At 35.4% G+C, this 24,046-nt stretch overlaps 1 protein-coding gene across 3 annotated transcripts; it reads left to right on the plus strand.

Annotated features, from left to right (window-relative positions):
• The first annotated feature begins 3,792 nt into the window (after positions 1–3,792).
• On the plus strand, positions 3,793–23,275 carry LOC121368413 (serine/threonine-protein phosphatase 6 regulatory ankyrin repeat subunit A-like). 3 transcript variants are annotated; one of them, XM_041493136.1, is made up of 7 exons: positions 3,793–3,933; positions 12,992–13,926; positions 15,681–15,875; positions 16,417–16,509; positions 17,516–17,713; positions 20,320–20,514; positions 21,722–23,275. In XM_041493136.1, the coding sequence occupies exons 2-7, from the start codon at positions 13,002–13,004 to the stop codon at positions 22,225–22,227; spliced, it is 2,112 nt and encodes a 703-aa protein (XP_041349070.1). In that variant the 5' UTR covers positions 3,793–3,933; positions 12,992–13,001; the 3' UTR covers positions 22,228–23,275. The 3 variants fall into 3 exon arrangements, with proteins under 3 accessions (XP_041349070.1, XP_041349069.1, XP_041349067.1); XM_041493135.1 differs by lacking the exon at positions 3,793–3,933 and adding an exon at positions 5,607–5,827; XM_041493133.1 differs by lacking the exon at positions 3,793–3,933 and adding an exon at positions 5,607–5,798.
• The last annotated feature ends 771 nt before the right edge of the window (positions 23,276–24,046 follow it).

Here is a 24,046-nt window from a genome sequence, read left to right on the forward strand (position 1 = left end):
GGCTATATTAATCAATTTAACTTGGAAAATTATTGACTACAGTGAAATTATACATTATGATAGCTGTATGTTTATAGAAATTACATAAAATATGTTTAGACAATTAATTGTGTTTAGTGCCATACCGGTATTGTTTATGTTTATGAAATATACACTACTTGATTTGTTTTGTTCTTAATTATGTATTTACAGTAGTCTTGGGTATATTTTTGTTATTTAATAACAGATCATCCGGTGTTGCTTAACGTTACAATGTCATGTGGATTTTTATTAGTATTTAATCATTCAGAATAGATCATCCACACTAATTTTCTTACTACTGTCAGGGCTATCTCTAGCACTCGCTAAATTCGCCAATTGTGAATTTTAAAAACAATTGGCGAAATAATTGTTTGAAATAATGGATATTTTTGTTCAAAATAACTTGGTTTTTGCAATGTTTTAAGTTTAATAGATAATTAGGCAAAATTATCTGCTGATTCAGAGTTAGTTTTGGCTGTACACCATTATTTGTACCCATTGATTGTGCTTGCAAATCTAGGACACCTAAAATTTAATTGTGTTTGTAGTTTACATTAGAATTTTAAAAAAAAGCTACAAAATTATGTTATCACATGCAAGATTGCAGTTTTAATAATACATATATGTTTGTGAAATAAAGTTTTCAATTGCTTACTGTATGTGTTGTGGATTATAGTGTTCTGGAATATTCTAACAGATGAAGCATGATCGTTACAAGGAATTTTTGATAATAGTAAATTCTTGTAAATTATAGTAAAATTCTATGACCTAATACATATATAATGTTTTCGGAGCAAGGAACTGCAAAGAAAAAAATGCACTCATCAAGAGGGGTAAATCCAGGCCTGTAGGAATGCTACCAGGTGTGCACTGTAGTGGAGGGGACTCGGTGTTAAGTAGGTGTGTGGTGGAGGGGAGGTCACTACAAGCCAAATTTGTATTATTTACTAGTATATGGAGTAGAAAAAACCTGTACGTTTTCGTTCTCGAGTGTGGGTATGAGTGGGGCTGAAATCCAAATGTTTTATAAATAAAACTTATTAAAAAAATTACCGTAGTTGGCTAATTTCTTTGGATGCCAGGTTGTCTGTTGATATCTGTGTGTGTGTGTGTCTCTCTCTCTCTCTCTCTCTCTCTCTCTCTCTCTCTCTCTCTCTCTCTCTCTCTCTCTCTCTCTCTCTCTCTCTCTCTCTCTCTCTCTCTCTCTCTCTCTCCTCCCTCTCCTCCCTCCCTACCTACCTACCTACCAACATACCCTCTACCTATCTATCTACACTAGCCCCTCCAGTCCCGTCCCTCCCCCCAGTTAACGGCACATGCAAGTAAACATTGCAGGAGCTAACTGACTGAGACTTCAAAACTAGATATTCTACAAGTACCATTAATCATTACGAATGCTGATAAAAGCAATACTTTTGTATTTATTAAAAATATTCGATCCCTACTAGTAGATATAATAGATAGTAGGGATCGAAAAAATAGAACAATAAATGCACGTTAAATGGCTATAACATTGACATGCATGTATGAAGAGCGTAGAAGCAAAATATTGTGAAAATAAATTTAAAGGGACAGACCCTAGTTTTTAAACACTTACTATGGCATATTTTTCACTATTAGAGCCATTTATGATCACCGAAAGCATACATTATTTCTATTGTTTGCTTAGATTATCCATTTCCGAACAACCGAAGTGTTTCTGGTCATCTCGGTGTTTCTAATACCACAAAATGCATTTGTTCATATTTTTAAAAACGCACGAGAAGTAACGGTTATGGAGTCGCGTTTTAGTCGATTTTTAAGGGTATTTCAATGTCACAGACTCTTGTTTCACGCTGTTGTATTCAAATGTGTTACAGGTTTGTAAATTAGCCGAACTTAGTGTCCATTTTTTCGTTGAAACCAGAGTCTAGGTGAAAACTATGCCGTAGTGTTTAAAAACTAGGGTCTGTCCCTTTAAGCTTGTTTTCCAACATAAGCCTATTTACAGCCATTAATTGCGCTTGCAGTGATTTATAATTGCCGTATGCGTCCCAGATTCAGATTTTTACTTTCAAAAATAATAAGTCGCTATTTTTGTTTAAATTATTGGATAACCTGGTAAAATAAACACATGGGGATCATATGTCAGTGTTAGCAGCGCATTTTTCTTTAAAATAAAATAATAAATCGGGGGTCTAAATGACCTAGTCGAAACTAGGTCACACGCTCATTTTGTCAGTACCGTAACATGATTGTAAACTGATTACAAATTAATAACAAAATATACATCATCAAAACGTTTTATCCCTAACTAAATTTGAAAGGTTTTCTAGAAGTTGACATGTTTAGTTTTTTAATGGCTTTAAATAATTAATTTAATCTGACACTTCTTTTTTTCATGTGCAAACAATATTTTTAAAAGAGAAATCTTGAGATAGTTTCGATGCAGTAAAAAAAAAAAAAAAAATCAATTACCGTCGATTAAAGTATTTCTTTTGAAATGAGATGTTGCATCAATACTTTATGAAAAAAAATTGAAGCACATATGAATGTCATTCTTAAAAGAAAAAAGAAACAAATTGGTAAAATGAATAGCAATACTAGGTAATTTAATTCCTGAACAAAATAACAGCAAAATGATTCAACTGAAAATGTTATTAAGCAGTTCCATATAAGTTTAAACATTATTTTAACACTCTTCTCCAATCCCCATCCCCCATCCGCCGCAAACATGCCTACTCGTACAATACATGGCCCATATAAGGCGATCCGCAAAAATATTTAATTCAAATATGCATGTGTATTCAAAGTTAACTAGGGGAAGGACATAGCCCAATGATAAAGCACTAACCTCATGAACGGTCAGCCTAGGATCGATTCTCGTTGGTGGGCCCATTTGGGCTATTTCTCGTTCCAGCCAGTGCTCCACAACTGGTGTAACAAAGGATGTGGTATGTATTAACCTGTCTGTGGGGTGATGCATATAAAAAGATGCCTAACCAATCTGAATGTTTGTTTGTGCTGGGGTGTGTCGTTACACATTCATTCATTCATATATAAAAGACCCCTTGCTGCTAATCGGAAAAGGTATCCATCGTGTTTCATCTCATTATCTGTGTGGTCCTTAATCATATATGTCCGATGCCATATAACCGAATTGAAAATGTGTTGAGTATGTCGTGAAATAAAACATTCCGTCACTCCTTCAAAGTCAACTAAGTTAATGTAGATTTACTTGTAGTTTACTTCTGTGATTCATAGATACCAAAAGGAGAGTGCATAGGTCTAACTCCACAATATAAAGGTCATGTTGAAAAGCTTACACTTACTGAGGCCTTATTTTACCATCCAGTCGATGGCAAAGGGGTAATGCACAATATCTAATGGAATTCTTGTGTGTTGGCCACACACGCGCACAAAAAGAGAGAAGAAAATTGATTATCACAGATTTCATAACCAAAATTAACTCCTCGTCAGCATTAACAATCTGCCTGAATGTATCATAAAACCACTATTAAAAAGTCCCCGAACTGTTTCATAAAAAAAATAATGTTTTAATCAATATCCACTAGCTGTTTCCACTAGCTAGGGAACTCCCTCTAGTAAAACCACTTCTAAAACGTCGCCAAACTGTTTCATGATTTGTTAAAAATCAATATCGATTAGCTGTTACCACTAGTTGTTCCCACTAGCCTTTTTATATTGTTTTGAAAGCGTTTTAACGTTCGCACTCAATACATTTAAGTAATTACGTCATATTTGATTCCAAGATGCAAACGCCTTAGTTAAAAGTTCATATGCAATACCTATTTAAAGTGTTCCAGGCTATCCGTTTTAAATGAAACGGTGTGAAAAAAAATTTCAGACGCTTCTTGGTTGAAATGTTTTCACAAACGTTATAATAGCACTGAAAAGGAACGACCAAACATTGTAAGTCGTTAAAACATTTTCAAAACGGTTTTGAAACGTTTAAGACGTTGATGAATGGGAACACAGCTTTAAAATGATGACCGATAAGCATAACCTCGATGCAATGCGTGTTCTGATTTTAAGTGGTGTGCGATTAGGTCAGGTCAGGTCATAGGGCTTTACGTGCACATTCAGAACAAGCTGTTGTAGCGCACGCCTGTCCTGGGCGCAAGAGCCGACCTCGGCCGGCTCCTCCGTCCTGGACAGGAAAGGTGTGTGTGTGTGTGTGTGGGGGGGGGGGGGGGGGATCGCCTGAACTGACAGGTGCAAGGGAGCACCAGCAGCCCGGCCAAGGTCGGTAGCAGGCGGGGGTGGGGGTGATGATGCTATGGAATTTTGAATGGCGCAAAGTATTATGCCAAAGAGAAAAAGTGCGCAAATTTGGTTGAGGAAATTGGGCGCAATTTTGAACGGTCGGTCAAAAAGAAAGTTCCAGAGCTAGTATAGGTTTTGACATTAGTGAATCGAGAGTAGCTCGTTAGTGCGATTAGCCCGAGTACTCTGACTGTAGAGAGCTACACGGACATTCAATTGGACAGAAATTTAGCCTTGTCCAAATGTCGGAGTACTCGGGTTAGTGTGCCATGTGAGCACTATTGAGGACCATATGTACAGTGACATAATTTGGTGATGGCAGGACACACATATGTACGACCAATATTTCTGTGTTTTAGACGTACTCATCAAAGACCCAGAACAACTCAACATTGGTGTTTCCGAGAGTGCCCGACCTGTTTGTTCGATAAATTGTCTTTAGATATTCATGAGGTTTACAGAAACTTTATGAAATGCCTTTTGACGGAATTAAGTCCTATACTAAATGAATGGCAACAATGAATTTAGTGGCGACTGCAGTTTTGATCCCCAACATCTTCCTCTGAGACAGTGTCCGTACCAGAAACAGTTCACTCAATGAATGGCAACAGCTGACTCGTGAAATCTTTAGTAGCAATTTGGCAAATTGGCAAATTAAAGGGACATTCCTGAGTTTACTACATTGTAAGATGTTTTCGACTAATAAAATATTTCTACGACTAAACTTATATATTAAATATTTTATCTTGTTTAGAATATCAATGTCTGTATATTTAATGTGTTTCTAGTCGTGTTAATATTTGTAAGAAGCCCAAACTGGATTTTGTCTTCAAATAATTTCGTACGTACGAAAAAATATATTTTAGGAAATAAAATGAAATTTAACCTAGTACAAATATTAGAACGACCAGAAACACGTTTAATATACAGCCACCAATATATTATGCAGAAATTTTTATTTTTAATTTTTAATTACAATCGTTAAAAAGTCTCTGTTAGTCGATAACATCTTAAAAATTGAAGCAAACTCAGGAATGTCCCTTTAACGTCACGTTACAGTACAGAGATGAAACTTGGCGACAGAGTAACATATTTGCCTGCCAAATAGTTTTATTAAATGAAATTGATGTTTACATGCTACAATATGAAGAAAATAAAATTTTAAGAATATTTTATGGACAAACAACTTTATTTTTCTCTGAATCTTAGTTGTAATTTGTGATCCGCGTTTTAAAAGCACCCACAAAGATCGTATTTTAGATAATACCATCGACTGGCCTTTTTTCCTTTGCATTAAGTGTAAAAGAACCGGTTCGGGAAGTTCTAAAAATTTATTTTGTGGATAAAATTAAATGTCACTTTTTATTAACATGATTGCTTATGTTAGCAGTAAATAATCCAACTAGTGTTTTTGTCAGTTAAAATGAATTGTCAAACGTTCAAAGGAATTTACATACAGATGGGATGCGCACCAAGTTGACCAACCTGACTTCGTGCTAAAAACGGACTGTGTGAGTGGGTCATTGTTAACAGCAACTGAGTACGGTTCCTTAATTTGTTTTACTTTATTATTCTCTGATTTCAAAAAAAAAATAATAGCGATTTGGATAATTTATTTACATTTATTATTATTATTTTTGTTGTTTGTCTTAGATTTTAAAGTTAAAATGTAACAATGGTGACATGACTATGATATATTGTCAACATCCCTAACTGCGTTATGCTTCAAATTCCGTTCACTTTGTTTTCTCATGCATGGTTCGCGCAATCAAAACCCGATCTGTTGTCACCGGCATGTCGTTCATTTATGAGATTTTTCTTCACAGTTCAGGAACATTTTCATAAACAATAAAGTTCAGAAAAGTAAGTATCGTACTGTCATAGTAGTAGACTCATACAATTTCGATCGACATATGTTTTCGATACTTTGTTTGTAACTGCATGTATCACGAGATATTACGTCACTATCAGCCTAAACATAAACAACAAAGTGTCTTTTACCTCACAATATTAAAAATGCTTCAAGTCAAGCTGCCAACTTTATGTTTTAATTATAATATCATAAATAGTGTGCATGTTATCAGTTTTTCGTAATGCAATATTTTGGTACTAATGAAATGCTTCACATAGTGAAATCCAGGTATCACAAATCCCTGCAAAGTTATCGTCTGCAACACTGACATCTGACCTGCCAAAGTTCGACGATATACCACGTGATCATTACACTGAACAATAAAATTTATGGAAGGCTGGTTGGGTTACCTCTTATGTCATTCACAGCAAATATTTTTCCGGTAATTTCTGGTGGGAGCATGTTTACATGTGCATTTACATTTACTACAAATAAAGGTGGTTTGGTGGAATTAGATTTTTTGAAAATATATAGTTCTGTATCTCTGTCAGAGTACTTAAGGTGACAGTCTGAATTTAGGTGTCGTTGATACGTATAACAAGAGGATTAGACATTAGCCTATGACGAAAACATAATGTAAATATGTTTTAAGTGAACACTGTCTATTGGTCTGAAGATTATTCAATATTTTTTATAAGTTACAAACATTATATGATTTTATTTTCAAAAGAAGATTTTGATGTAAATTATTGCATGGAGTATAGACCCTTCACTGCCATAAAAAGGACAAAAATAGACAGCCAATGAAACTATCGAAATCATATGACGTTTGTGAAAATATAGCGGAAACACCTGTACGACTTAGCAGCTAGTGTGTTTGGAGGAAAATTTTAAATTTGGTGTTCATGGGAAATTATCACTGTTTTTCACAATAAACTAATGTGACTTGAGAAAGGTAAAGTAGTATTGTATATGTACGAAGTATTGTTTTTATTATATTTTAATTTTTTGCTTATCGTATCGAAAACATATGACGCCAGGATATCTAAATACAAAACTTTACAAACCCTTAAAACCATTAATTTTACAAAGTCATTTTTGTTTATTCCTTAAAATTGCCGATATCGGGTCCACATAACTCATAGAAATTGACTTAAAATGGAGAAAGATGAATTAACATTCGGTGTGTGTCACATGACCTCTCACGTGCCAGATCAACAAGGCCAAAGCATTTAATTTTTACGATTTTTAAGACCCCTGTTGTTAGAAATTGTTTTCAATTATTATATTCGATTTGGAAAAGGTATGCTACATTTTTGTGCCTCTACTTTAGTGAATAGTATTCATAATCCATTCATAACAATATTGTAAATAATTTTGAGTGTATAAATTGTGTTAATTATGAATCAGTTCATTAAAATTTTAATTTTTTACAAACTATTCACTAGTATTTAAACGTAATGCCTATCAGTATTGACATCAAATGTTTGCAATGTGTGTTGATAAAACACGGACCAGACCAGAATGCTTGACACATTGAATTTTTCCTTTTAAAAAAATAGTTTAATAGTGTTCGTCAACTGTGCATAGATAAGAAACATGTATTTTTTCATGTAGTGGCCTTAAAAATGGAAAATGATGAACCGCACATGAACTGCACATTATGATACTTTTTGCAAACGCATGCGCCTGAACACAGTTAGAAACGTTGCACTCTTTCCTGTTTACCAGAGCGTGTTTACTAATTTACTAGAATGGATTTATTTTACATCCAGATTGTTGATTTTTTACGTTAATTGATACATGTTTTTGTCGTTAGGTGAACGCAGTTTGGAACGTCGATGGTAGTTCATCAAGATATTTATTATTGTGATGTTTATTGCTGTGCCGTAACTCCAATAAATGTCAAAATGTAAAAAAACGGACCATAGATGTTTACCTTGGTGAACTAGACTATGATATAATGATATCGTCAACGTCCAACTATAGACTAGTATATAGTCTGTCCCAGAGGGAACTCCTTTTTTCATACTATAAAAGTTATTTATTTTTAGTCAGATTGATTTGTAAATTTCATACAAAAATAGTATTTATTTAAAATAATTTCAAAAACACTTTTACTTTTCTTCTTTCATCAAACCAAACTGAAATTATTTACAATTGTTATTTTTTTTTATAAAATGATGGGACGGACTATAAATCATCTGACATGACGGGCCCTAATTTAGAATTGAAAAAAGTAGTAGAAGTGACTTCTGCCCAGTCTGATACATGTGCGGTCAAATGAGTTTGATGTCAGATTCACTGCTTTGAATTAAAAGTCAGAGTTTTGGCGACCAAATTGGCCAGATCACATTTAGTTGCACAATATTTAAAGGCACATGCAGACCCTAGTCTAAAAATGGAGTTGTATAACAGTTAAACTTACAAGCTGAAGTCTGATGTTTATACAGGGAAATACCATCTAAAAATATATATAATAAATAATCATGTTTGAAGTGTGGTTCCAAGCTAAATGGTAATTAAAATGAGGTCGACTGCCATTGGTTGAATATTATAATATACATGTAGCTGTCAACAGTGTTGTGTCTGACATTTGAGTTTGAAAATAATGTCAGTGATAATAGATTCAGTAGATAGCTTTAACCAGCGCCTTCCAACAAATCAAGTACTGCTTTTGTCATGCAAAGGTAGTGAAAATGCAGCAGTAGTTATGTAGTTGACATATATTCCTGTCAGTGTCATCTCCAGTCCTAAACGGTGACTGAATACACATCAAACGGTATGTAGCCACATGTCAAGGCAAGTCCACGAAGATGCCAATTAACTAAACAAACATATTTATAAAAAACATAATGCCAGTTAATTTTGTTACTTTGTGAGGTAAATTGTTGAAAACAAGACTACACTTCAAGATATTATTTTTATGCTATCAATAAATGTGTTTGACATTTAGTTACTCATGGAAACGGGTATAATTCCGGTATATTTCACATGGTTGGGGGGAGACACGATGTCACTAATGATTAATGGAAATGAAACATGTTTATCATCCATTAAAGGCTTTTGTAGGAGATATCGCTAGCACTATAATTTGTGACATCTCCTTTGATATTCTTCTTAGGAAATATCGCTTCTTTTGTTACGTTACTGTATGTTGAAGCACTAAACCTATCATTTGTGACGTCATGTAACTGACATTCTACTAGTTAATGAGTCTACCGCTGCCAAATAAAGTGATATTCAACCCACATTACTGACATTGTTTACAATTGTCGCAAAGAATGATAATGAAAGATAAAAAAAGAATACCCCCTTGTGTCTTGTGATATCATAATTTATCAGCATAAGTTAATAAAAGTATGAAATCCTCTATATGATAATTGTAAAAAAAACCCCAAACAAACATTCCTTTCCAGGTAATTTATTCAGACTCCTAGAAAAAGGTTAAAAAAAAAAAAAAAAAGTCCAGGAAAATGAACCACAATAGTACTTAAAAGTCCTGGAAAATGAAACCTTTAATTATTATAAAATTATAAAAAAAAGCTGCCTTTTAATAGTGAAAAATATGTTATACTGTTTAAAGACTAGTGTCTGTCACTTTAACAGGTGAACTCACCATTTTTTACCAGTAGTCTGATGCAATCTGGTGCCAACGTAAATCAATGGACAGACAAGATACAAGTCAGTTTCTTGATATTTGTTGTGTAATTTTGTTTTTGAAATTGGATTATAGGTCCAAACTATTATGGCTGCTTTGACTTCTCACTACAGTACTGCTAATTATAACTCAGCAACTTTAGCAGATTTTCTGTAAAAGAATGCTTCATTTTGCAGGCTGGGATTGAAAAAGTAGAAATGTCTTCTCCCTGTTCAGACCCAAGGGGAAAAGTTTGATAAAAATAGGTGAAGTAAACATTTATTGGGTACAATTCATATTATGTTATATTTTGCATTCATTTGGAAAGATTCTGAATCATGCACTACATCCAAATTGTAACATTTCGTTATCAAATACTAAGTACTATTCCTTGTAATAAATTTTAAGTAAAACAGTTGAACATTTTCTTTAAAAATGTGATAGTATTCAGTGCTTTAGATTTCACTAATTTTGGTACAACGGGGATTTTTTTCTTTTTTAAGTGCAGGAAGGTCGTTTTAGTTTTGTACTGTCATTAACACACAGACAGCTGCTGTAGAGTTGTCAATATTCAGAAATGTATTTTATCTTATTTTATTTTATTTAAACTTAACATTTCAGTGATTTTGAGGTGAAATATTTTGAGGTCAGCTTGTTTGTATTTAATTTGGGTGTGATTATTTTGGGCATATATCCTGAACCTATTGAATTCCATCCTATTAACAAAGTAAAATAATAATAATATTTGTGTAATTACTTACCTTTGTTGTCAATGAATGTAAAATTCCTACCAGGAAGTGAATATTTGTAATTTTTTTAACACCATCAAAATCCGTCCCATGTGAACGTCACGAACGTGGAATGTATGGAAGACCACATCTGTCATGAACTTGAGGATTGGATTTTTTTCAGATGCTTTGTAAACAGTCATGCGACTTTTAACGGCTTTCCAAGTAGACAACAAATTTTCATGAATATAGGAAAAAGGTTAAAAAAAAACAACAAAGTCCAGGAAAATGAACCACAATAGTGCTTAAAAGTCCTGGAAAATGAAACCTTTAATTATTATAAAATTATAAAAAAAGCTGCCTTTTAATAGTGAAAAATATGTTATACTGTTTAAAGACTAGTGTCTGTCACTTTAACAGGTGAACTCACCATTTTTTACCAGTAGTCTGATGCAATCTGGTGCCAACGTTAATCAATGGACAGACAAGATACAAGTCAGTTTCTTGATATCTGTTGTGTAATTTTGTTTTTGAAATTGGATTATAGGTCCAAACTATTATGGCTGCTTTGACTTCTCACTACAGTACTGCTAATTATAACTCAGCAACTTTAGCAGATTTTCTGTAAAAGAATGCTTCATTTTGCAGGCTGGGATTGAAAAAGTAGAAATGTCTTCTCCCTGTTCAGACCCAAGGGGAAAAGTTTGATAAAAATAGGTGAAGTAAACATTTATTGGGTACAATTCATATTATGTTATATTTTGCATTCATTTGGAAAGATTCTGAATCATGCACTACATCCAAATTGTAACATTTCGTTATCAAATACTAAGTACTATTCCTTGTAATAAATTTTAAGTAAAACAGTTGAACATTTTCTTTAAAATGTGATAGTATTCAGTGCTTTAGATTTCACTAATTTTGGTACAACGGGGATTTTTTTCTTTTTTAAGTGCAGGAAGGTCGTTTTAGTTTTGTACTGTCATTAACACACAGACAGCTGCTGTAGAGTTGTCAATATTCAGAAATGTATTTTATCTTATTTTATTTTATTTAAACTTAACATTTCAGTGATTTTGAGGTGAAATATTTTGAGGTCAGCTTGTTTGTATTTAATTTGGGTGTGATTATTTTGGGCATATATCCTGAACCTATTGAATTCCATCCTATTAACAAAGTAAAATAATAATAATATTTGTGTAATTACTTACCTTTGTTGTCAATGAATGTAAAATTCCTACCAGGAAGTGAATATTTGTAATTTTTTTAACACCATCAAAATCCGTCCCATGTGAACGTCACGAACGTGGAATGTATGGAAGACCACATCTGTCATGAACTTGAGGATTGGATTTTTTTCAGATGCTTTGTAAACAGTCATGCGACTTTTAACGGCTTTCCAAGTAGACAACAAATTTTCATGAATATAGGAAAATGGTTTTCTTGTGAGCACTAACAACTTTTATAAGTGGCTGAAAAAAGAAGAAAAATCGACTTATGTTGTTTCTCAATAACAATTGTGAATCTGACACAAACAGCCTTCCATACATCACCCCCTCACCCACCCCCCTGGCCCATAAGAGTGTCAGTCATGTGACTTTTAACCAAATATAGACAAAACTAATGTAGACGACAGTCATTACCGATTTGTCAAGTCTTGTCTCTTTGTTTATACAGGATTTAATCTATTATAAGTATTGGATATATGGTTTCTGTATGCAATAATATGCAATTACCGCTACTGTACAAGGGCCAAACACACTTTAATAACTCTGTTTTTCAGATCAGATTAGGGCCAAATTGGTATGGCAAATTCCACTTGGAACTCACTGCTGTGGCAAGTCTTCCTTATAAATACCCTGCTCACTCTCCGCAACAAAGTTTAAAAATATTTGTCAGTTTATTGTATTTAAAACATTTTGTTTTCTCAAGAAAACAAACATAATGTTCATAATCATATTACCTAATTCATTATCAGTGCATGTTTTGTGATTTTAGGTGTAAAATTTCTTTTCAACAAGGGTGCTTTTGTTAGTGTTTTTGGAGGAAATTTAACAGAATGTTACTGGATGTGGAACTTAAAAAAAGAAGAAGTTTGTTTTGTTTAACGATATCACTAGATCACATTGATTTATTCATCATCAGCAGTATCCACATACAGGGACATTCTTGATCCCACAAGTGTTTTGACATATAAAATTGCTTAATAGGTGATGATTGTAAATTGGAATTTGACAATGTATTGCAAAAATATGCATTGAAGATGGTTATTGTTTTACTTCTACTACATGGTAACTATGAATTTATTTCAGTGTGCATATAAAAGAACCCTTCCTGCTAATCGAAAGAGTAGCCCATGAAATAGTGACAGCGGGTTTCCTCTCTCAATATCTGTGTGGTCCTTAACCATATGTCCGACGCCATATACTAAATAAAATGTGTCGAGTGCATTGTTAAATCAAACATTTCCTTCCTTCATTTCAGTGTGAAAGTCATGGAGATCGGTGATCTGTTGTGGGAGGCGGTGAAACACAGAAACGTTGCAGCGCTGAAAGACCTCCTGGACGAGACGAAGCACTGCAGACAGACCCTGACGGACGTGATCAACATCACCAAGCACGGCGTGTCCTTGATACACCTCGCCATTATCACCCGTGACAAACTGGTGCTCGAGGTTCTCTTGAACTCGGGGGCCGAACTGCCTACTTGCAACATCAGCGACCTCGACAGGTTAGCGAGGTGCATTGAGAGTGACAATCAGGAGAACGGCGACCAACGGCCAGAGGTTGAGGGTATATCGGAGGTTCAGGACGTTTCCGTTTTGACGCTTGTCGTGTCGTTCGGGATTCTCGAAAACATCACGTTGTTGCTTGATCACGAATCCGTGTGCAAGCTTGACTCCACCGGTGCTGCTCTGCAGATGGCGTGTGTAAAAGGCAATTCAGAAGTGGTGAAACTTCTGATGCATAGAGGCAGCGAGTTTTACAATGAGTTCTTCGGTAATCAGCAGCAAGTTGCAAGATCGCCGTTCATGTGTGCAATAGAAGAGAATTACGTTGGAATTATTGAAACTCTGCTGGAACATGGCATGAACCCGTGTGTCACAGACTCGCAAGGTCGAACGCCGTTTCATTTTGCTTGTTTTGTTGGCAATCCGGACACGGTGAAACTGCTCCTGAGAGAGATGAAAAAGAGAAACCTGTCGCCGTGTCTGATAACTGCTTCTGGTGTGTCTCCGATGCATGTTGCGTGTCGTTTTGGAAACCTGGAAGTTCTGAAGCTTTTGCTAAACCACAAATGCACAAGAAGGTGTAATTTGACTGCAAGGAAATACCTGCTACACTGTGCTTCAAGGAACCTATCACACGACATTGTCAGGTTTCTTTTAAGTGTTGGAGAAGATCCAAATTTTAGTTCTGGTAAGTCTCAGTACTACTAACTAGTGATTTGATGTAATTATGATGTTTATGTGCAGGTCACACACAAAATATTATGTGTAATTTCACATTAATGTAATTTAAAAAAAAATCTGATTTCAGTTTTGTGTGTGTGTGTGTGTGTGTGTAAAATGACATATGGTATATAGATGTTTCAGCTTTAAGATAATATCAGCTTTTATGAGTGTCCCTGTCCATTATATGCTATAATGTCTGTGAGAAAATACATACAAAAGATCCCTAGCTGTTAATTAGTATAGGAGTAGACTACATGTAGGGCAGTGACCCCAATATTCAACTAGTACCCAGTATTCGACCAGTGTATTTAATTAATTACAATGTACTCGTTTAAATTGAATAGTATATAGATTTTCCCAAAGTATTTTGAAAATATGGGACAGGGTGAACATTCTTTCTTCCGGAAACGCAATAGCAGACGATAGCCATGTGAATCAGAGCAAGCTGTGGGTGAGCAGAAAAATTTGCCAAATCATCTATTTAAACTTCAAAAATTGCAAAAACACAGTTATTTTCTAATAAAATAACAATTATTACATAAAATTTATTCGCCAAATTAAAATAAAATTCGGCAATTATTTTTAAAATTCACAATTGGCGAATTTGGCGAGTGCCAGAGCTAGCCCTGTGAATGAATGTACTATATATTCATTGGCTATTGTGAATCATGTGATATTATGAACGTCAGCCATTTTTATAGCATGCTATTACACCATCCAACATTCCGTGAACATTTGCAATACTTTTAATCCATTTGAAATCTTTGAAAATGTCTTTAATGTTGTTATTTATAATCAAACAGAGCTGGCAATGCAATGTGACCTCAGTCATTATAATTTCCATCACGTGACCACATGGTCAAATAATGACATATGATAGAGAGGGTTGCCCCAGTATTCGACCAATAGAAAATCTTGAGGATACATTCCCAAAATAAACTCTCAAGAGCCACAAATGTACTACTTTTATGTCTTTTGGTGCTGGTTATCAGAACTTACACAATTATATGTTATTTTATTTTCAGTCTAATATTATTTGTCAATTGAGATAGGACCAAAGAGACTGTTCATCAGAAAGTATATGTGTGTGTGTGAATGTGTATAAACGCGCGTGCATGTGTAAAAGCATGAATATGTGTTACAGTTGTTAAAATCAACAGTTTTTGGATTTAGTTGTTTGATATATGTTGCATTTACCATAAAATTAACTTCAAAGTTTAGTTTTATTAGGTAATTAGAAAGTGGTCGAATACTGGGTCATCTGGTCGAATACTGCATACTGTTCCTTGTGGCACTCAAACCTACTCTAGTCGGCATATACTGCATGAACAAAACTTGAGTCTATTTCATGAATAGCATTGCCAGTAAGTACATTGTATGTACCAAGAAAAACAAATATTAGCAAATGCCAATAAAACAATCATGTTATAATCCTTTCTTAATTGGTCGAATACTGGGGTCGTAGCCCTACCATGTATATACATGTATATGGTGGTAGCTCAATTGTTTTTAACACTTTATGACACATTATAGATTATATAATGTTGCTGTAACCATGTTAGACACCAAATCGCAATATTTAAAAAATGTGCTTTAAAGATGATCATTCCTTTCATAATTATAGGTATATTGACCGTTTACATGTACAACATGTAGTGATACCATTCTTCGTGGGAGTGATTACCTTTGATATTAACCTGTCTAATTTTGCTGTTTTAGGTAAGACTCCACTCCTTGAAGCTGTGAAAAAGAATAACGTGGAAATGGTAGAACTACTGCTTGCGGCTAATGCCGACCCCAATATACCAGAACCGTCCCGGACTATTTCCGAGTATCGTCGTGGGAACAAGGAAAATCCCATTCTTTATGCTGCTGAACATTGCTCTCTTGAAGTAGTTGAAGCTTTGCTTAAAGGTTTGTATTGAGAATTAGTATGAGAATACTGCATGAGTGGCCGTTAGATACCATTTATCTTACAATGAGTTGGATACGTTTTTTAACAAAGAGTTGTAAGATAACGGTCACGAATAGTAGTATTCTATTTCTTACATATCCTCAAAAACCAGGTTTTTTGCAAATTTTAACATCTTTTTCGACTAAAAGTTATTTACAGCCCTTACAGCTAAATTATGCATCACAAACAAATGATTGTCAGGTTAACTATACGTCACAGTGTAATCGATTTTGATTGTGCTCTTTATTTTTTCATTGGATGGTATAGCATTGGTGATCAGGTCATCACCTAGGAGCAGCCATTCGTATGTTGTGAAATTGTTATCAAACGTACATGTGTTCACAAGTATGTGTTATCAGAAATAACAAATGATGTTCTCACCAACGGGTGTGTAAGAACACATTTAATATTTCTGTTCTGTTTTTCAAAACCGCATTTGAATTTAAAAAAAAAAAAAAATTCTATGGAATTGTCTTAACTTTTATTTGGTATTTATTTCAGGAAATGCTGATGTAAACACCAATGACTGGATCAAAAACTCACCCTTGACAATTGTAGCAAAACGAGGTGGAACAGACCCACTTCTCTGTGGAGGTACATTTTAACCGACTTATTTGAAGATTAAGATTTATAATCGTATTGTACCAGCATAAGCATACAAGATAAGGGGTCAGGGTTCATCTACTCTCCTCCTCCCCCCCCCCCCCCCCCCCCCCCCCCCCCCAGTGTGGGAGCAACTGTTGCATTCGGGCAGAAATGATAGAGATCTTTGGGTAAGATGAGCTGACCCAAAACCTTTTCACCATGTATTTCCATCATTCTGACCGGCCTCGGTGGCGTCGTGGCAGGCCATCGGTCTACAGGCTGGTAGGTACTGGGTTCGGATCCCAGTCGAGGCATGGGATTTTTAGTCGAGATACCGACTCCAAACCCTGAGTGAGTGCTCCGCAAGGCTCAATGGGTAGGTGTAAACCACTTGCACCGACCAGTGATCCATAACTGGTTCAACAAAGGCCATGGTTTGTGCTATCCTGCCTGTGGGAAGCGCAAATAAAAGATCCCTTGCTGCCTGTCGTAAAAAGAGTAGCCTATGTGGCGACAGCAGGTTTCCTCTAAAAACAGTGTCAGAATGACCATATGTTTGACGTCCAATAGCCGATGGTAAGATAAAAAATCAATGTGCTCTAGCGGCGTCGTTAAATAAAACAAACTTTACTTTTTCCATCATTCTATTCCCAATTGTAATCCATGTAAAATGCAAATAATATGAATAAACATTGTAGTCCATATTCGAGCATTTAATTTAAATCGGGCAAAAATCAGTCTGTCCCTCGAAAAATGGGAGCCCATGTGCCTAAGCTAACCAGTGTTTTATATGTTTTTACATTTTTGTGAAGTTAGTTAAATATTTAGTTCCATGTATAATTTTTTTTCAAACACCTCTTTCATTCAACTTAAACAATTCAGCAGTTCAACAGTTTCATTTCATATATAATAAGGAATAACTAACATTATTTTTAGGACTTGAAAATCTTTTTATAGCCGTAGCATTTTGGCATCGACCAGTGCATTTCCAATGATATAATTTTTTCTTTGACAGATATTACTAAACTGTTGCTACAGTATGGTGCTGACATTGAACATTCGATACTACTGCATGATTTCACTGCATTCACTATAGCCATCGACACCAACAACGCTCACTGTGCCAAGATTCTACTGGAGGCTGGAGCCAGCATTGACCCATTGCCCCTCGGCTCGGAAGGATTTTCTTTACTGCAGTTTGCTAGAACAAAAGGTACATTTCTCCATCTCTGCTGCAGCCCAGTGGCAAAACATACATGCACTGAGGCTGCATAAACATGCATGTGGCGTGCAATATGTTAAAAAAAAAATTAAAACTCATCAAATTATATTTAATACAGTCGTTCTAATGCACCTGGTTTATGTTGTGCAGTGTGCAATATAAAATGCTCCAGGGCAATTCCGTGGTGTCGGACGTACATTTCAGACACTTCAGCCAAGCATTACATAAATGTACCAAAAGTTCCACAACTTTTTATTGTTATACATTGTAAGAACCAACTAGGGCACCATTATTATATATAAACTTTATTCCATCCTTATGTTGCTTTAGGTGTCCAGGGGAAAATATGCATGGTGTCGGATGTATGCACGCAAACTGCAGTTTTTCACCCACACATGGTTATGTTTAATTCTCTGTGATGTGTGAGGGCATATTAGAAATATTGTGTCCTATTCCTATAGAATAGATGTTTATCTGTATATCAGATGTAAAAACTTTGTGTTTTTATCACACACTAAAACAATAGAGATAAACATGCTTGGTGTCGGACGTACATTTTTTTTGGGGTAGGACGTATTTGTGTGAGATACAACTTTACAAGTTTTGTAAAACAGTCATTATAGTTCACAAACAAGATGATATTAAAAACAAAAACACAGTTTGAGCTAGGATTTATATAATTTTGTTTGAAGAAAATGAAAAACAGTTACCAGGTGCATCACAGGAGGGGGGTTCAGGGGATGGGGGATGAACCGCCTCTTGACCATGTTTTTTTTCTCTTTGTTTTGAAAGAATTCTTAAATATTAGCCATAAATGTAACTAGTTCAGTGCAAATTAAGATGAACACCATTCAAAAATTCAAGGTAACACCTATGACTACATGGGGTGGGGTGGGGTAGGGTGGGGTGGGGTAGGGTGGGGTAGGGTGGGGGCCAAAGTGGCCACCTTGTGACTAGTGTACAAGCTACATGTATGACTGTGAGATTACAGCAACACAGAAAAATTTCATTATCCTAAAATTAAAGGCATATAAGATGGGGGTAACTGTAGCTGTGGCAACCCCTAGTGACTAGGGACCTGAACAAGGTGAAAGTGATATATTTTAATATTTTTGCATTTATTTGTGATAAGTAACTTCATATTTATTGATTCCACACATAATCTCTAGAAAATTACCTAGAAAATTTCAAAATAGTAAAGTGCTGCCAATGAATGTAAAAGTGGTTTCCTCAAATGTGACGTCACATTTACCATGTTAGTTGTGATCCTCTACAAATGTTCCAGTTTGTATAATTCTGGCAGTAAATGAAATTACTGGGTTTGTTATTTTGTTATGGAGATGAACAGTTAGCTGAAAGTATAATTTTTACCATTTAAAACATAATCAACACTTTTGGCAGGAAGCTGCCTTTTGCACACTTTGATAAATTCCTCTTAATCCACTTATATGGATAAAACAAATTAATACTGGTATTCATAATTGGTTCTAGTTACAAAAAATGTCTCTTAAAACCATACTGGCATTGCATAACTGTCAATACTTTGCTTCAAAATTGAAAAAAATAACCATGTTTTATGGTGTCGGACGTACATGGTGTTGGACGTACACTATAACAGCACCACAGTAGCATGGCAATTGTTACATATTCAGTAATTGTTTTTATATTTTTTAATCAACCATATAAAATTAACATTGCATCTCAGTTAGTAACATTTTACAACCAGTTAGCAGAAGTGGAGATTAAAAAAGTTTTATATTTTGGTGTCGGACGTACACGCGAGTAACATATGTAAATATTATGGATAAAAGTCTGCTTGAAATATAAATTTGTCTTTTATATATTATGTCAATTAACAAAGGACATGTCTGGGATTATTTCTGTACAAAGATTTTTATTTATTCACTTATGTATAAAAAATATGCTGATAAATGTGTTAATAGAAATTTTTATAAAATATTGCTGCATTCATGGTTGATGCATTACTTGCATTATAAGTGACTAAAACACATCTACTGAGAAAGGATTAATGTAATATTGGACACTAGAGATAATAACCTTTCAAATGATACCAAACATGTTTCACTTGAATGAGTTTCTAAAAATGACCTATTGGTTTACTTAACCACGGAATTTCCCTCCATGATTATTGCTGCATAGGCCTTAAAAAGAATGGTGTGCTTCCGGGAACTAATCTTACCTAGAAAAAAAACGGGTTGATTCTTCTTCTTTTTTCCATGTATTTTTATTGATTTTTATTAATAAATACATGTAGGTGAAAAGAGTACATACCTAACATTTTATCTAGACCCTATCACTAACACTAACATTATTCTCAAGGGTTCTAGAATATATTAGCCTGACGCCAGTGGTTAGGTTTTTTTTTTCAATTGTTTACCTTCGCCCCACGGCTAGTAAAAAAACAAATCACAATACACAAGCAGAAATGTCACCATTTTTGTTTCCCAAGTTCATGTATAAATGTACGATACATACAGAAGTAGGGCTAGTTGATTTTTAACCGTGACTAGTGGATTTAATTTTTGAAAATTCTAGAAGCCTTGCTATTCTGAATAATCAATGTCTTTATGTTACAGAATGTGCCGAACTTCTGTTGAGTTATTCTAACCTGATTGACGTGAACTACCAGAACTGCCATGGTCAGACAGCCTTGATGACGGCATGCTACTACAACAACATCGAGGTCGTACAGACACTGCTGAACCACGGAGCTAATGTCAACCTGGTGAACAGCGATGGCGGATCTCCACTCTTTTATGCTACTAGCAGTGGTATGGGTTTTATATAAACAGACTGAGAGATTTTAATTTTAATTTTACAACATAATATATATACAGTGAAACCTGTCTGAACCGAATCCTAAACAAACCAGAATCCAGAATCCTGTAAAACCAGGTCAAGTTTCATATTCCTGAATTTTCTGAATTCAAAAATGTGACCCTGTGAACACCAGATCCTGTCTAAATATGAAGTCCCCAGCATGATCCTGTTTAGACAAATTTCACTGTGTTTGTTTTCGTATTGAGAAATAAGATCCAGTTTGGGTTCCAACAAACATTAAGAGGACCATAAAGAGCTTGTATATTCTAAACAAGAAAATGTATATTATAATATATAATTTCAGTTGTTAAAAAGGCTCTTAGTATTAATATCTGACAATGGTAGAAAATTCAGGAGTCTTTAAGCTCTAAAAGATTTCATCTGTATAATCACTAATTAAAATATGTCTTAAAAAGTTTTTTTAACAACAATATCACTTTCAACCTTTTTGCATGCAATTTCTAAGATGCATTTCTAAAATTGCACCGGCCTCGGTGGCATCGTGGCAGGCCATCGGTCTACAGGCTGGTAGGTACTGGGTTCGGATCCCAGTCGAGGCATGGGATTTTTAATCCAGATACCGACTCCAAACCCTGAGTGAGTGCTCCGCAAGGCTCAATGGGTAGGTGTAAACCACTTGCACCGACCAGTGATCCATAACTGGTTCAGCAAAGGCCATGGTTTGTGCTATCCTGCCTGTGGGAAGCGCAATTAAAAGATCCCTTGCTGCCTGTCGTAGAAAGAGTAGCCTATGTGGCGACAGCGGGTTTCCTCTAAAAAATAGTGTCAGAATGACCATATGTTTGACGTCCAATAGCCGATGATAAGATAAAAAATCAATGTGCTCTAGCGGCGTCGTTAAATAAAAATAAAAAATAAAAAAATAAAAACATTCTAAAATTGCATTTTCTTTTCCGTGATGAAAATTACAAGTAATTAGGTGTATTATTAGGAATATGATTTACTTTGGTGATCCTGGTATCCCATTCCAAAAATGATTTGGTGTGCTTTTAGGGATTTTTGTATTCCAAAATGTGATTCTGTTAGTCACCAAATACAATCAAGGAGTAATTATTTTATTTTATTTTAACTGATTAATTCTGAGTTACATGTAAGCTTCCATTTGTGTTAATTATGACAATAATTTACATTTAACAGATTCCCCATACCTTGTGAAGGAGCTGATAATGTCCGGGGCTACAAACATTCAGGAACCACTGCTGTACCATTTCAAAAACATGCTGGAACTGGCTCTGTTTATCGGAGCCAGCAAGAGTGTCTGTGACCTCCTCTACAAGTCCGGGGCCACAGTAACACAAGACATAGCCGGTCTTCCAACGTTCAAGAACGAACTCAGCTACAGTCACTTCATTCAGAAGGTTCCCTCTGAATCCTGGTGCTGCAAACTGTGGACTAGGAAAAACAATTCGTATTCGGTTTACCCGAGCGACGATGACGTGACCAGCTGGGAGAGTTACCGTGGGGTCGCTACGCTGGAGAATATATGCTGTCTTTTTGTGCGCAGACATCTCGGGTACAGCGGTTGTAGGATCAGAGAACTGATGCTGCCACAGATGCTGAAGACCGAACTGTTGCTGGACTCGATACCGATCAGCGAGGTTTCCATGGAGTGTGCAGAAACATCGCCAATTACTGTCTTGTAATTGGGGAACATTTTGTTTTTGAAATTTTCATTAGCGACAGTTGTTAATCAGTTACTGGACTATGTACCGATTAGCAAGGCTTCCATGGAGTGTGGAAACATCACTGATACTGTGTTGTAAAATTTTCATGAGCAAGAATTGCTAATATAGTAACAAAATTGATTAGAAACTACAGTCTAATGTTTTAGAATTGATTTGCCATCTCTAAAACATGACTAGCTAATTGCAAAGTGATATGCAACAAAATGTTCCGTCGGGGGGGGGGGGGGGGGGGGGGGGGGGGGGGGGGAGAAAATGGGACAGTGGAATTTATCTGTGTATTGCCATCCAGGGATGGGCTGACATATTTGAGGTCTTGGCAAAATTTTCATAGTTGGAGCCTTTTTGGGAGGAGAATATCAGTATAGTGTCTGCATTGAACCAAGTGTTAACAACAATGTTTAAATTATCATTTTTGTTTTAATTTAATGGAACAACATCTCCACTGCGTTTTTCATATTTTTCAGTTAATGTTGTTTCTGATTAAAAAAAACCTTTAGATGCTGAAAGGCAACCGTAAAATGAATGATACCCAACTGCATAGTGTTGATTCTGATTTGGATCAAGTTAGACGACAATTCGCCCCACCTTTTACTGCATCCCCACCTTTAAGATGATCCTAAATTTACTAGGGGGAAACAGTCAGAAGCATGAGGCGGAGTAACCTTTATAGAAAGGGAATACAAATAGAGCATGTAGGTTATTGTACAGAAAAGGTAGGATTTCTTATAATGATTTAGGTTTGATAGAAAGGATCGCTGTTGACAGTATCTTTTAACTGCTGCAGAAACTGCCTTGATCGTCATATCATTTTATCACTTGTTAACAATCCGGTTCTGCTGTAGCATTTTGCAGCAATCATCACATCATTTGACGATATGCTAATTATGATAAAATACATTCTGTGGTAAATGTTTCAAAGTTGTTATTTCAGATGTGTGTACATTTGTTTAGTTTTTCTGTCACCATTTCAGTTTGCAGTGTATGTAAATATCGCTCAACATGGCAATATGTTGTTGTTTTTTTTTTTAATTAAGAAAATGTACAATAGGAGTAGCATTCCATTTCATATTAATAATTATAAACACAAAGTGATCTGCCTGGATTCTAGCTTCACCTAGCAATACCTTCCTAATTGTTAGTTTTTCATAATAATACCTGCCTGTATTACAATTTCACCAAGCAATAGTGCCAATACCTGCCTGGATTCTAATTTCACCAAGCAATAGTTGCCTGGATTCTAATTTTACCAAGCAATACCTGCCTGGATTCTAATTTCACCAAGCAATACCTGCCTGGATTCCAATTTGACCAAGCAATACCTGCCTGGATTCTAATTTCACCAAGCAATACCTGCCTGGATTCTAGTTTCACCAAGCAATACCTGCCTGGATTCCAATTTGACCAAGCAATAGTGCCAATACCTGCCTAATTTCACCAAGCAATACCTGCCTGGATTCCAATTTGACCAAGCAATACCTGCCTGGATTCTAATTTCACCAAGCAATACCTGCCTGGATTCTAGTTTCACCAAGCAATACCTGCCTGGATTCCAATTTGACCAAGCAATAGTGCCAATACCTGCCTGGATTCTAATTTCACCAAACAATACCTGCCTGGATTCTAATTTCACCAAGCAATACCTGCCTGGATTCTAATTTCACCAAAGAATACCTGCCTGGATTCTAATTTCACCAAGCACTACCTGCCTGGATTCTAATTTCACCAAACAGTATCTGCCTCGATTAATGTAAACTTGACACACAAAAAAACCCTTCAT

The sequence above is a fragment of the Gigantopelta aegis genome, chromosome 3, assembly GCF_016097555.1.
Source record: "Gigantopelta aegis isolate Gae_Host chromosome 3, Gae_host_genome, whole genome shotgun sequence".
NCBI lineage: Eukaryota > Metazoa > Mollusca > Gastropoda > Neomphalida > Peltospiridae > Gigantopelta > Gigantopelta aegis.